Here is a 14,415-nt window from a genome sequence, read left to right as displayed (position 1 = left end):
TCTTTAAAATAAACATTCCTCACAAATACATTTTCGTTGTAGGATTTATTATGACATTACATTACAAGTAAACGATTTGTGGGTGAAATTATCATTACCTGTGGTTTCAAACCAGTGTTGCTCACTGCAATGCTGTAGCCTACGCGAGACACTACAAAAACATCTACACAGCTGCAGGAAGTCAAACGGCGACAGAACATGTTCGGCACTCCCCTTACTTAAATCAAAAGTCTATCTAACTACTAACCTGAACTTCATTGCCACAGCCTAAACGTTGTCAATCTGTTCATGAAAATAATTAATTTCTGCCTAAACCGTACAACGGAACGTTAAATCCAATTCAACCAACGCAATCGCTACCAAGACGAACACAGCAGTAGTCTAGTAGTACTGTACCGTAGTAGTACAATTTACCGGGGCAGCTTCTCCACACAGGGCTATATCGCATTTTGCGTTGTTACTGACAATGATCGCTACCAGTGAGCTTTTTATGAATGTCAAGCTTATTTACGTTTTGGGGGGCATATTTTCAGTTAGCAGATGGGACTGTCTGAATCGCGATTCCATCTTCTACTGCCGGGTAACGTCGTAGAATAATCTTCAAAGGGGGTTCTTTATTAATGAATGAATGCAATGAGTAGGCTACATCCCTGAAAATATCACGAGAAGGGAAAAACTTAAAATGACGTTTAAGTCATAGAGATTAGGTCCATTTTTACACCGGTCTGCCAAATTTATTCGTTTTGATTCAACGATGAGGCTGCCTCTTGCAGGGGAAATGAGAATACATCTATTTCATTCTACACTTCACTGTATTTTCAGTTGTAAATGAGCAGCAAAAAAATGCTTTTAAATCTATTTAATCTTTATAAATAATAAGTATGCATTTTCATATAAAATATACAGAAATCAGTTGTAAAAATGTCATTCAAAAACGGACCCCTGTGCAACCGACGCAAGCAAGCACACCCTACAATTTCCCCAGAAATTGTAACCTCTCTAGTTTACATTTACATTACATTTAGTCATTTAGCAGACGCTCTTATCCAGAGCGACTTACAGTAAGTACAGGGACATTCCCCCGAGGAAAGTAGGGTGAAGTGCCTTGCCCAAGGACACAACATCAGTTGGCATGACCGGGAATCGAACTGGCAACCTTCGGATTACTGGCGCTACCTGGGGCAGGATCGGCTACCTAAACTCCAATCTCACCATCCAATCAGGATACTAACAGTCCAATGTGGATTGGATTTAGGCCAATCACGTCTTTGAGTGAGAATGGATACAGCCAATCACAGCGCTTCTTTCCATTGTGAGTCCGTTGGAAAACTTTCTGTCAGAAGAAAAGTCTGTTGGCTGTCACTGTATAAGCATACTGTTTACTGTCAGTACAAACGTACAAGAAAGCATCAAAGTAAGTGAACATTAATTTTATTTTCTACTTAAATAGGAATAGATTGTATTACATCCGTCAGGCAAAGTCACGTTAACATGTTGTTGTCCAGTGTCATGTCAAACTTTAGTCACCTTAGCTAATATTAGCAATCGCTACTACAGTAACGCTAATTTCTAATGTACTGTAATCGTGAGAGGAAAAAGGCAGGCTATATTCGCAGTAATTCAAGTAAGTGTTATTATAACGTTAGTTGTATTGGTTACTTCATCATTTAACTAGTTAACATGCTATAGCTCTACGTTTATTACGTCTGACAAGCGGAGGTACAGTAGGTAGCTAGCTACAGTACAGACAGTGCAGTACAGTAACCAACATTCAGTATTAACTTGTCGACATTGCGGGGTCTGCTTACAGTACCTAGTCTAAACTTCTACGGTTTTAGTGTCAATATTAACTAGTCCTTTACTGTAGCTACTTACATTCATTTAAAGTGGGTCTACCCTTTTTCACAAATTTATAATGATCCTACTTGAAGCTTTGGTAAGAATGACATCTGTCAATCATTGTAGATACAGTAAGCTGTTAAAAACTAAACAAAAACCGTTAGCAGTCTAGTTTGCTTATGTTACTGTACTTATGAGTATGCACAAGTTGGTTCAGCACACCATGCTTCCATACATAGTTGTAACTATGGTTATTAATATGTCTCTGTTATTTTAGATGAGCACCAAGCCTAAGAGCCATAAATCCATGGGAGATGGAGAATGGATGGCGAGGCTGAGGGCATTTGCTGGCTCAGGGGTTTGGCCTGCTGGAGGAGGCAATAGACCTGCCCCAAGGCAGCGGAAATGGCATGACCTCTATCAAAAGGTAAAGTACTGCAAAATATGTGCTTATTACTTCTTACAGTCATTAGACTGCAGTTCACTTGATGAAAAAGGGTCAATACAATGGTGCAGATAATATCAGACAATGGACTGTACACTGAGTGACTCTGGCTGAATAACTATTCTGATTGTTTCAGATTGAGAAATGCCCCATGCAGGCCCGTGGACAGACCGCCCTATTTGGAGGGTCCATGGTCTGTAATTGTGGATTCCATGCTGTTAAGGTGATGTATAATTTTTTTACATCTGACTATCTTGCATCTCAGGTCTCTTACAATGCTGTTGCTGATACATTACATGACATGCTGTTGTTTTAGCAGACTGCCACTCAGTCACCTCAAGCACCACAGTCTGTGGCTTCAGACTTGTCCACTGGTGCTGCAGCCCAGCCTTCTTTCCTGCGGCCCCCTCTGAGTGTGTCAATGGTAATGGCTTAGTTATTCATGTTTTGTATAAATCATTTTGTATGTGCTGAATAACAAAATTAACTCTGTTTCTCCTTGCAGTTCACTAAATCACGCTTTGGTGGGTCACAGTCTGCCTCAATGAAGCCCAATATTGTGGCGAGGAAGACCCCCAGCCCCGCTCCTCCTCCATCCTCTGTGAGGACCTCCAGCCCTGCTCCTCCTCCATCCTCTGTGAGGACCTCCAGCCCTGCTCCTTCTCCATCCTCTGTGAGGACCCCCAGCCCTACTCCTTCTCCATCCTCTCTGAGGACCCCCAGCCCTGCTCCTCCTCCATCCTCTCTGAGGACCCCCAGCCCTGCTCCTTCTCCATCCTCTCTGAGGACCCCCAGTCCTGCTCCTCCTCCATCCTCACTGAGGACCCCGTCTACCGCCTCTGTGAGGACCCCCAGCCCTGCTGTTAGCACCAGCCTGGAAGTAGCCACTGTGAGTACAGCGTCTCCTTTTTGTCTGGTTATGTTTCAAGTCATCTTGAGAGTAGCCTTTTTTAATGCAAAAAAACATATTCTTATTTGCTGTTGTCTTCCAAACAGGATGGGGCAGGAGAAATCCATCTAGCTGCTACTGGGGCTACAGCTTCTGTCTGGTTGCCGGGTGAGCTGAGCAAGTCAATCCCTGTTCAAGATCAGAGGTGGATATCCAACACCCTCTTTCACTCTGGCAAACTGCGGCCAGATTTGAAGCTGTGGTATGAGCCCCCTGTTCCAGCACTGATTTATCACCAAACGCCAACACCCGACCGCTTCTTCACCCATCGGCTGATGGTGTGGATGCCCTACCGCCTTTGGAGGGTGAGGGTGTTCTGCCCAGCTTGTGGGAAGCATTTGACGGGTGCTGGCATTCACAGGAGAGCTCGGAAGGTCCTTGACATTGACAGATACTACCTAATGGTGACAGAGACACTCAGGTGCTCTGTGTGTTTCCTGACCACTCTGTCTACCAGTCAGACTGTCAGGGACCAGCTGGACCTGCCACACCAGAATTTGTTCCGGCTCATCCTGACCTGCAAGTGAGTAATGCATTTTTGAAAAGATGGTGATTGTGAAGCCTATAACAACTGACATTACCCTCCAATAAACATGTAACTAATCACTCCAACAATGGGCATGTCAGGTATGCTTGTGACATTCGTGTCATTCGGATGCTTCGGGAAAGGACCCTTGGCAACAGTCCAACACGACTGGTGAAGCAGCTCAAGGAGAACCATGGGGAGGAATGGCTGACCCGGTTGGCACACTATCTCGGGGAGTGTGCTGACTTTGTGGATCGACCCAGTCTGTTCCCAGTGGTCTGCCAGGAGCCCCCTGAGCCCATCGAAATTCCCACCAGTCGTTGGCTGCTGTCCGTGTACGGCAGGGACATCCTCTCCCGCATGGAACACATCAAGGCCAGCATCACCTCCACGTTTGGCTCCATTTTAAAAATGGATTCAACCAAAAAGGTAATACATCATTTGACTGTGTAATTGTACATTACTGTGTACATTACCATGTATGTAATATATAATCTCATATAAACATTAACTTTTGTCACATTCTAGATCACAAAGAAGCTGTCTGGCCATGGCAAGGGGACAGCTCTCTGGGTGACCTCCCTTGGGAACGAGGTTGGACAGATCCTGACCAGTGTCCTCACAGTGCAGGAGGGGCCGGGATTGGATCACATGGTGTCTGGTGTGATGGAGCGGTACCGCCAGGCAGCTGTTCCACCCCCAGTGCTGCTGTACGTGGACTGTGGTTGCTGCAAAAGCGAGGGGCCGAGCAAGCTGCAGACCAGGTTTGGAGAGTGGCCAGACCTCCACATACGGCTGGACATCTGGCACTTTATGAGGAGGATGGCTATCGGCTGCACCACCGATGCTCACCCACTCTACCCCACCTTTATGGGCTCTCTGTCTGCCTGCATCTTTGAGTGGGATGCAGGGGACCTCACTCTGTTGCGGCAGGCAAAGAGAGCGCAGCTCAGGCAGGAGGGTGTGCCATCCATAACGGATCTTGTGGTGGACACCAAGATCTCCAAGATGGAGCTGAGCCTCTACTGCCGCAGGAAGACACGCGGCGAAGAGACCACCATCAGCCTCATCGACCGGCTGCTGCAGGAACTGGGGGGTGCAAGAGGTAGAGACCTCATGGGGGTGCCACTGCTGGACCAGGTGCGCATGGAGCACATCTGGCGTGTGCAGAAACACCACGTCAAGTGCATCCAGGACGTGCCAGGGGTGCAGCTGTACACTGAGGTTGGAAGCACCACCAAGGGGGGCGTCGTACTGACCAGGTACCGCTGTGCCAGGGGGTCCACATCCCTGGAGTCGTTTCATTGCCACCTAAACAGGTTCATTCCAGGTTGGTGTCTCTCATGTATAATGTTTTCAATAATTGTAAGTTTTTTTATGAAACCATTATTCAGATTGAAAAGCAAGACCTTTTTTTAATTGGCCGACATCATTTATATATTTTCTTCAGGAACCAGTGCAAATGCACTGAATTTCCAGCTGTACCTCCTGGAAGGCCTAAATAGGTGGAACCAGGATCGGGGGACTGCAGCAGTGACCAGCAAGCCATCGTCCCTCCTCACCTATTCCGGGGGTGTGGCCCACTGTGTAAACACCAACAGCCTGAAAGTGTTTGGCCGGGCATTTGTGCCAACCTTCACGCCACCTGCCAAATACACTGGTATGTCAAGCTGATATCTGGATATATAATACTGTTTGTGGGTTTTCTGTGTTCTAACTTAAGTTCAACAAGGCTTTATTTTTACTATGCCCATTACCAAAGCAAACCATACACGTACTTGCTCATAACATGATACAGAAACACTACTCTGATATTAAACAGTATCTATATAGAATGCTACAAATACAGCTAATAATGTGTGTGACTGTCTGTACTATTTTATAGGAGAGCTGCTTGGTGTTGACTACCTGCTGAGTCAGACTGGGCAGTCTCTCAACGTGAACCCCGACTCAGAGGAGATAGAGGGCATGCTGGAGGATGTTCATGAGGGCGAGGAAGAAGAAGATGAGGGCTTCCAGGAAGAACCAAGTCTTGCTGTGTCAAGTCTCCTGGATGACCAAAGCTTCTCTACTCTCACCCTGCCTCCTGCCTCCATGGCTGCTCCCACCCTGCCTCCTGCCTCCATGGCTGCTCCCACCCTGCCTCCTGCCTCCATGGCTGCTCCCATCCTGCCTCCTGCCTCCATGGCTGCTCCCATCCTGCCTTCTGCCTCCATGGCTGCTCCCACCCTGCCTGCTCCCACCCTGCCTCCTGCCTCCATGGCTGCTCCCATCCTGCCTCCTGCCTCCATGGCTGCTCCCATCCTGCCTCCTGCCTCCATGGCTGCTCCCACCCTGCCTGCTCCCACCCTGCCTCCTGCCTCCATGGCTGCTCCCACCCTGCCTCCTGCCTCCATGGCTGCTCCCACCCTGCCTGCTCCCTCCCTGCCTGCTGCCTCCCTGGCTACTAACACCCTGCCTGCTACCCCCCTGGCTGCTCCCTCCCTGGTATCTTAAGAAAATCAATGTATCTGCGTTTTGTCCCACTTCACTGACCTTCCATTGTGATGCTCATTTTTGTTTATTTATTTTCAGGCTGTGGATGACTCTGGCATGCCGGGCTTATACAGAGTAGACAGCTTGGCTGAGTGTTTGGTGGAGCTGAGGAACCAGTCCTCTCTGGCCCTCACCAACCAGCAGGTCAATAACATTCATTGTCTTGCTACATTCCCGCTGTGCCCTGCCAAAAATTTTCACACTTGCACATCTTATTGTCTTCTCATGTGTTCTCTCTGTGTAGGTAAGCAACATTGTTGCTCTGTGGCAGAACCTGCTGGACTACGACCAGCAGAGGGTTACCTTTGCTGCCAGACACCAGAGCAGGCTGGACACAGGGAGGTTCAGGTCTCCAAAGAAGAGGCAGGAGTTCACTCCAGGGGTGGAGAGCATGAAGAGGCACGCACTCACCACCACTGCCCCGCTTGCCCAATGGCCTGATTGCTGCCGCCTGATTGAACTGATCTTTGTCAGGCTCTGTGCCATCCATCGCTCTCCCAAGAAGAAGGGGACTGGCGCAGTGTCCAGATGGAGTTTAATCCTGGATGACTACAGGAAAATCAGGCAGCGCATTTTGGCAAATGGGACGGTCATGCAGCAGACCACACTGCAGCTGGTGGATGTAAGCCACACCACCCTTGTGCAGTGGCACAACAAGAGGGTGAAGAAGCAGGACAACGCTGTGGTTATGCAGGGGCTGAACTTGCCCAGTCGCTTGTCTGCGGCAGCCGACCCACTCCCTCCTGCTAATGTGCGCCTTCCATCTGCGCTCCCCCACCCAGGCCCGGCTCTCCAGTACCAACTGCCCTGCAGCACCGTGGGCCAGGCGCAGTTGAAAAGAAAGGTCCCGCCCACAGATGTAACACCGGTGGCTATAAAGATGCATGCCCAGCGTCAGCTCTTCCCTGCTCCACCCTCGGCCCCATGTCTGTTGGTGCTGGCTCCGGTGACCTCACAGGTGCCTGTCCTCGTCGCTGCTCCACAGGCCCTGGGAGGTATCTTCCCTGCACCCCCTGCTCCGGTCCGAAAACTAACCCGCCATGTACTCCACAACACATGCAAGAAATGCGGGCAGTTCAGGACAGCCCAGACTGGACACAGTCAGTACAAAGGAACTGTGTACTGCCCCTCTGTAGAGGCTGTTCCCAAGGAGCAGTGGTTGGAGGACATGAAACAAAAGTAGATGCCCCTCTACCCCCCTCCCAGAGGCATGGACACTGGGCTAGTGCCCCTCGACCCCTCCCCCTCCCAGAGGCATGGACACTGGGCTAGTGCCCCTCTACTCCCCCTCCCAGAGGCATGGACACTGGGCTAGTGCCCCTCTACCCCCCTCCCAGAGGCATGGACACTGGGCTAGTGCCCCTCTACCCCCCTCCTAGAGGCATGGACACTGGGCTAGTGCCCCTCGACCCCTCCCCCTCCCAGAGGCATGGACACTGGGCTATTGCCCCTCTACTCCCCCTCCCAGAGGCATGGACACTGGGCTAGTGCCCCTCTACCCCCCTCCCAGAGGCATGGACACTGGGCTAGTGCCCCTCTACCCCCCTCTCAGAGGCATGGACACTGGGCTAGTGCACCTCTACCCCCCTCTCAGAGGCATGGACACTGGGCTAGTGCCCCTCTACTCCCCCTCCCAGAGGCATGGACACTGGGCTAGTGCCCCTCTACCCCCCTCCCAGAGGCATGGACACTGGGCTAGTGCCCCTCTACCCCCCTCCCAGAGGCATGGACACTGGGCTAGTGCCCCTCTACCCCCCTCTCAGAGGCATAGACACTGAACACTTTAATGTTGTTAATAGTTCTGTTAATGTTTTCTGTTATTGTCTATGGTTGCTGTTTAATAAGTGAATGGAGGGATTCACTACTCTTCTGTATATATTTAAGTTATTGTCTATAGTTACTGTTTAATAAGTCAATGGAGGGATTCACTACTGTTCTGTATATATTTAAGTTATTGTCTATAGTTACTGTTGAATAAGTGAATGGAGGGATTCACTACTGTTCTGTATATATTTAAGTTATTGTCTATAGTTACTGTTTAATAAGTGAATGGAGGGATTCACTACTGTTCTGTATATATTTAAGTTATTGTCTATAGTTACTGTTTAATAAGTGAATGGAGGGATTCACTACTGTTCTGTATATATTTAAGTTATTGTCTATAGTTACTGTTGAATAAGTGAATGGAGGGATTCACTACTGTTCTGTATATATTTAAGTTATTGTCTATAGTTACTGTTGAATAAGTGAATGGAGGGATTCACTACTCTTCTGTATATATTTAAGTTATTATCTATAGCTACTGTTGAATAAGTGAATGGAGGGATTCACTACTGTTCTGCATATATTTAAGTCATTGTCTATAGTTACTGTTGAATAAGTGAATGGAGGGATTCACTTACTACTGTGTAATGGCTTTGTGATGACTGAAAATAAAAGTTTGATCACAACAGAAATGTATCTTCCTAGGCTTCGTTTGTGTGTTTTGTGTATAAAAGTTTCTGATAAATACATCAACTTAATTTTAAATATTCATTTAACAGTTATTAGTATCATCATTGTTTTGTTATTAACCAAACAGTGATTAGGTGATTTCCCCCAAAAATATATAACCACTTGAATTTCTGGCAACAATTTAGTCAAACCAGAACCTTGGGATTAACTTTTATCCCATATACTACATGTCTATAGAAATAGAAATATAAGGTTTTAATTGTGATTCCTGATATACCTCAACATTTAAAAAACATTGGTGATGTAGGTCTGGGCCATAAAAATTCCTTCCTTCTCTTTTTCTCTCCTTTTTTCTCTCTTTTTCCCTCTTTTTTCCTCCTTTTTCTTCTTCCCCCCTTCTCCCCTCTCCTTTCCTTTCTTCCCCCCCCAAGGTAGACGAATGTTCCCCAGCTTTAGCCCGATTCCCTCACCGCTCAGCCACCTGACTCCCCAAAAGTTTAAAAGTCACAAGCCTTCGCGACGCAAGCCAATAGACATTATTCGTAAATCACAAAATTAAGGTGGATTTGACTATTATTGAACAATAAGGAGGATATTTTATTGTTATTTTATTGTTATTTCAGAACTTGTAGGCCTACTGCCATTGTTAATAAACTATCTCAGACTGAGTGATCACCTCTCGCTGAACAATTGAACCAGCAATATTTAAAGAAGGTATCCAATAAGTGACTAATTGGACATTAAATGTAGGCTATAAAAAAAACCATATAGCCCATTTCTTCTTATTTTCAACATTCAATTGAACCAGAAATATTGCAACAAAATATGTAATAATTACAAAAAGATTACAAATATACAAAACATGTACCACTTCAACATTGGTAATGGGATAGGTGGGCCTGTCTGCGTTTTTGTAATGCGTTTCAGTCCGTGCATGCAGGAGGAGAGCGCAACACGCATATAAGGTGCAGCATTCAGTCTGTTGCTGTGCTTTGTCTTCATTTTTGTGAGCACAGAAAATCCCAATTAGCACATGTACGTGGTAGTGAAAGGAATAAGCATAGAAATACTGGCCCTACTGAGAACAGAATATTCTGACGAAATGCTTATCCAGAATGATAAGGTCACAGATCCATAGCGTCAGTGCGATCGCAGTTGAGCTGCAACAACTCGGTTTCTTCTGCAGGTCTAAGCGTCAACTCAAGCAAAGACTCAGGACTCTCAAATTCGAAGGGATTTTGCATCCACATTTTATCATTCAGAATGGCATACCTCTCTGTTGTAAAATAGCGATCAAAGTTCTCAATAAGCGCAACGACATGAGTTTGAATAAGCGCAGACGGCTGCTGGTCTTTCAAATAGGGGAAGCTCATTTTCGGCCTAAATCATATATATTTTAAATTAATTTTCTAGTTCACTGGTTAGTTCACCTCTACGACACTAGCCTAGCCTACTGTATATGAATGAATGAAGGAACGATCAACGAAACAATATTAAACTCGAGGAAAATGTGGGAATTAGGTTAAACTGAAACAAGGCTATGAAAATTTGCTAGCAACTTCGCCAAGCAAATACCAAGAAATAGGTTGCAGCAGTTTCTTTCGACTACACTTACAGAATCCGCGATGGGACTGAGCTTAAATAGCTTTGGTGACTTTTTATAGTACAAAATTACTGTCAATCAAAAGGAGACGCAGTCTTTCGACAGACCCTCCAATCATCAGAATCAGAATGGGATTTATTCGCCATGAAAGTTTGCACAGACAAGGAATTTGCTTTGGAAGGAAGGTGCATACAATAAACATATACCTACAATTTAAACAAGTGGACTATCTATACTAAGGGTACATAAACTAGCAGTACTAAGTGGGATTAGAATATAATTAAATATACAATAAAATAAAATATAAGTTGCCGTAAATTACAATATAAAAATACAAAAAACAAATATTACAAAAAATACAAATGTACAAGATACCATTATTGTAATGCAGTGCAAAAAGCAGTGTGTTTTAAGCAAGAAGTCATTAGAGTCAGTGTGGTCCCTTGGCCTTGTTGAAGAGGCCAACAGCGGAAGGGAAGAAAGTGTTTTTGTGGCGTGAGGTATTGGTCCTGATGGACCGCAGCCTTCTGCCGGAGGGGAGTGACTGAAACAGGGAGTGTCCAGGGTGGGAGGAGTTGGCCACAATCTTCCTCGCTCGCCTCAGGGTCCTCGAGGTGTGCAGGTCCTCGAGGGTAGGCAGATTGCAGCCAATCACCTTCTCAGCAGTGCGGATGATACGCTGCAGTCTGCTCTTGTCCTTGGCAGTGGCAGCAGCGTACCAGACGGTGATGGAGGAGGTGAGGATGGACCCAATGATGGCTGAGTAGAAGTGCACCATCATTGTCTTTGGCAGGTTGAAATTCTTCAGCTGCCGAAGGAAGTACATCCTCTGTTGTGCTTTCTTGATGAGGGAGCTGATGTTCAGTTCCCACTTGAGGTCCTGGGAGAGGATAGTGCCCAGGAAGCGGAAGGACTCCACAGTGTTGACTGGGGAGTCACACAGGGTGATGGGGGTGAGTGGGGCTGTGTTCCTCCTGAAGTCCACAACCATCTCCACTGTCTTAAGAGCATTGAGCTCTATGTTGTTCTGGCTGCACCAGGTCACCAGGTTGGCCGCTTCCCACCTATAATCAGACTCGTCTCCACCAGAGATGAGCCCAATAAGGGTGGTGTCGTCCGCAAACTTCAGGAGTTTGACGGACGGATGACTGGAGGTGCAACTGTTGGTGTACAGGGAGAAGAGCCGAGGAGAAAGGACGCAGCCCTGAGGTGATCCGGTGCTGATGGACCGGGAGTCAGAGACTTGTGTTCCCACCTTAACGCACTGCTTCCTGTCAGACAGGAAGTCTGTGATCCACCTGCAGGTGGAATCAGGCACGTTCAGCTGGGAGAGCTTGTCCTGAAGCAGGGCGGGGATGATGGTATTGAAGGCAGAGCTGAAGTCCACAAACAGGATCCTGGCATAGGATGCTGGGGAGTCCAGGTGCTGTAGGGTGAAGTGGAGGGCCATGTTAACTGCATCGTCCACAGACCTGTTGGCTCTGTAGGCAAACTGCAGGGGGTCCAGTAGAGGGTCAGTGATGGATTTAAGGTGTGCCAGCACCAGGCGCTCGAAAGACTTCATTACCACAGAGGTCAGGGCGACGGGTCTGTAGTCATTATGTCCTGTTGACCTTGGCTTTTTGGGCACAGGGATGATGGTGGAGGACTTGAGACAGGCTGGAACATGGCATGTCTCAAGGGAGGTGTTAAAGATGTAGGTAAACACCGGAGACAGCTGGTCAGCGCAGTGCTTGAGGGTGGCTGGAGAGACAGAGTCCGGCCCAGCTGCTTTGCGGGGATTCTGCCTCTTGAAAAGTCTGTTAACTTCACCCTCCTGAATGGAGAGAGTCGTCACTGTAGAGGGGGGGAGGTGGGAGGCCTCCTGGGTGGGAAGGAGTAGTTCAGGACTGTCCAATTGTCTTTCAAATCTGCTGTAGAACTCATTCAGGTCGTTGGCCAGGCGGGAGTCGTTAGTGGAGTGGGGGGCTCTGGGCTTGTAGTTGGTAATCTGCCTGAGCCCTCTCCAGACAGAAGCAGAGTCGTTTGCAGAGAATTGGTGTTTTAGTCTCTCTGAGTACAGTTGTTTAGCCTCCCTCACCGCCTTGCTAAACCTGTTCTTCGACTCCTTGAAACTGTCTTTGTCCCCACTCCTAAACGCGGCCTCTTTCTCTGACCTCAACCTTCTGAGTTTAGCTGTAAACCAGGGTTTGTCGTTGTTGTAGCTTACCCTGGTGCGTGTTGGTATACAGCAGTCCTCACAGAAGCTGATGTATGATGTCACAGCCTCTGTGAGCTCATCCAGACTATTGGTAGCAGTCGTGAAAATGTCCCAGTCAGTGCAGTCCAAGCACGCCCACAGATCCTCCATAGCTTCACTGGTCCACTGTTTTGATGTCCTCACAGCAGGCTTACAGTGCTTTAGCTTCTGCCTGTATGCAGGAATCAGGTGGACCATGGCGTGGTCAGAGTGACCCAGTGCTGCTCGGGGGACCGCATGGTATGCTTTGCTGATTGTAGAGTAGCAGTGATCCAAGGTGTTTCCTTCTCTGGTAGGGCATTTGATGAATTGTCTATATTTTGGGAGTTCTTGAGTGAGATTGCCTTTGTTAAAGTCGCCTAGCACAATAACCAAGGAATCCGGATTTTCATGCTCCACACTCAGTATCTGGCTGGCGAGCACACGTTGAGCCTCGTTGACGCTAGCCTGCGGAGGCATGTAGACGCCAACCAGAATGAATGATGCAAACTCTCGTGGCGAGAAAAAAGATCTACAGTTAATAAAAAATGATTCCAGATCATGAGAACAGTGCTGCAGAATCACTGTCACATCTTCACACCAGCCACTGTTAATGTAAAAACAAATACCACCGCCTTTCGTTTTGCCAGAGAGCACAGGGTCACGATCCGCTCTCAGCAGTTTGAAACCTGCTAGCTGTAGCGCAGAGTCTGGGATCAGTTCACTCAGCCATGTCTCTGTAAAGCACAAAACGGAAGATGAATGAAAGTCTCTGTTTTTCCACACCAGTAGCTGAAGTTCATCCAGTTTGTTGCTCAGTGAACGCACGTTGGAGAGAAATATCCCCGGTAACGCTGTGCGTGCCCCACACCGACGGAGTCGCACCAGAGCACCGGCTCGTTTGCCTCTCCTACGGCGCTTCGCTGCTAGGACAAAGCCGAGGGTGGCTTTCACTATAATTCCCACTAATTCTGCAACTGGAAGCAGAAAAGTGGGAAATAAATCCACAGGAGTTGTAGTCCTGATGTTCAGAAGTACTTCTCTAGTTAGAGAACCCCGGAAATCTTGGCAGAACACTGAATTAACAGACAAATCAAGACAAAAAGAGTGCACCTAAGACCGAGGCAGCCATCATCGGCGCCATCTTGGATCTTACGCGGAAGCCCAGCGTCCAGGCCAACCCCCCTCCTCCATTCACCCCCAGAGACGCTGAGCGTCCATGGGGGGGACATAATCGCAGCATTTATCCAATGACCGTATAGTTTCGAAGCACTGAAAAAAACTGTTCAAAGCTGCCCCATTGAAGTCCATGGAAGCTGAGCTTCAGGGAAATGCACTGTGCACGGGAATGTATGAGAAGGAAATCAGTCAGACGACCTGCTAATATATGTATCTGATTCTGAATTAACTCGTCTTCGATATGAACGTGTTCTAACGCATTTAAAATGCTAGTGCTAGAGGATAGTGAGGACAGCCGAGAAGATAAGTCGGGGTCTCTCTTCCCTCCCTCACAAACATCTATACCTAACGCTGCATCCTCAAAGCCACACGCATTGTGGACAAAGGCCACTGACTAAGGCGTCTGACTTTGGATCAGAAGATTAAGGGTTGGAGTCCCTTCGTGGTTGTCTTCAGCCTGATGGATCTTGATTGCTGTTGAAGAGCTTTTAAGCCATAAGTTGTTCTCGTTTTTGGAAACAAGCCATCTCAAAGTGTTGATCTGAACTTGATGGATCGCGACTCCAGTCGAGCAGTCGAAGATGCTTGATGGAAAAAGTTGTTCACATGTTGTAGGAAACAGTCTGTCTCAAAATGTGTGTGGTTAAATTAGCAAGAAGTGAATACA

At 47.4% G+C, this 14,415-nt stretch overlaps 2 protein-coding genes across 2 annotated transcripts; both read left to right on the top strand.

Moving 5' to 3' along the window:
* The first annotated feature begins 1,287 nt into the window (after window positions 1-1,287).
* On the top strand, window positions 1,288-6,264 carry LOC136960548 (uncharacterized). Its single transcript, XM_067255068.1, has 10 exons — window positions 1,288-1,414; window positions 2,117-2,266; window positions 2,421-2,507; window positions 2,601-2,708; window positions 2,790-3,173; window positions 3,281-3,756; window positions 3,861-4,188; window positions 4,288-5,089; window positions 5,210-5,419; window positions 5,645-6,264. Exons 2-10 carry the CDS (start codon window positions 2,117-2,119, stop codon window positions 6,253-6,255), a joined length of 3,156 nt encoding a protein of 1,051 aa, XP_067111169.1. The 5' UTR covers window positions 1,288-1,414; the 3' UTR covers window positions 6,256-6,264.
* Window positions 6,265-6,275: 11 nt separating this feature from the next.
* Window positions 6,276-8,068, top strand: LOC136960549 (uncharacterized). Its single transcript, XM_067255069.1, has 2 exons — window positions 6,276-6,438; window positions 6,539-8,068. Exons 1-2 carry the CDS (start codon window positions 6,352-6,354, stop codon window positions 7,475-7,477), a joined length of 1,026 nt encoding a protein of 341 aa, XP_067111170.1. The 5' UTR covers window positions 6,276-6,351; the 3' UTR covers window positions 7,478-8,068.
* The last annotated feature ends 6,347 nt before the right edge of the window (window positions 8,069-14,415 follow it).

This window comes from Osmerus mordax, chromosome 17 (genome assembly GCF_038355195.1).
Source record: "Osmerus mordax isolate fOsmMor3 chromosome 17, fOsmMor3.pri, whole genome shotgun sequence".
Lineage (NCBI taxonomy): Eukaryota > Metazoa > Chordata > Actinopteri > Osmeriformes > Osmeridae > Osmerus > Osmerus mordax.
This window is presented reverse-complemented; position numbering and strand designations above follow the sequence as displayed.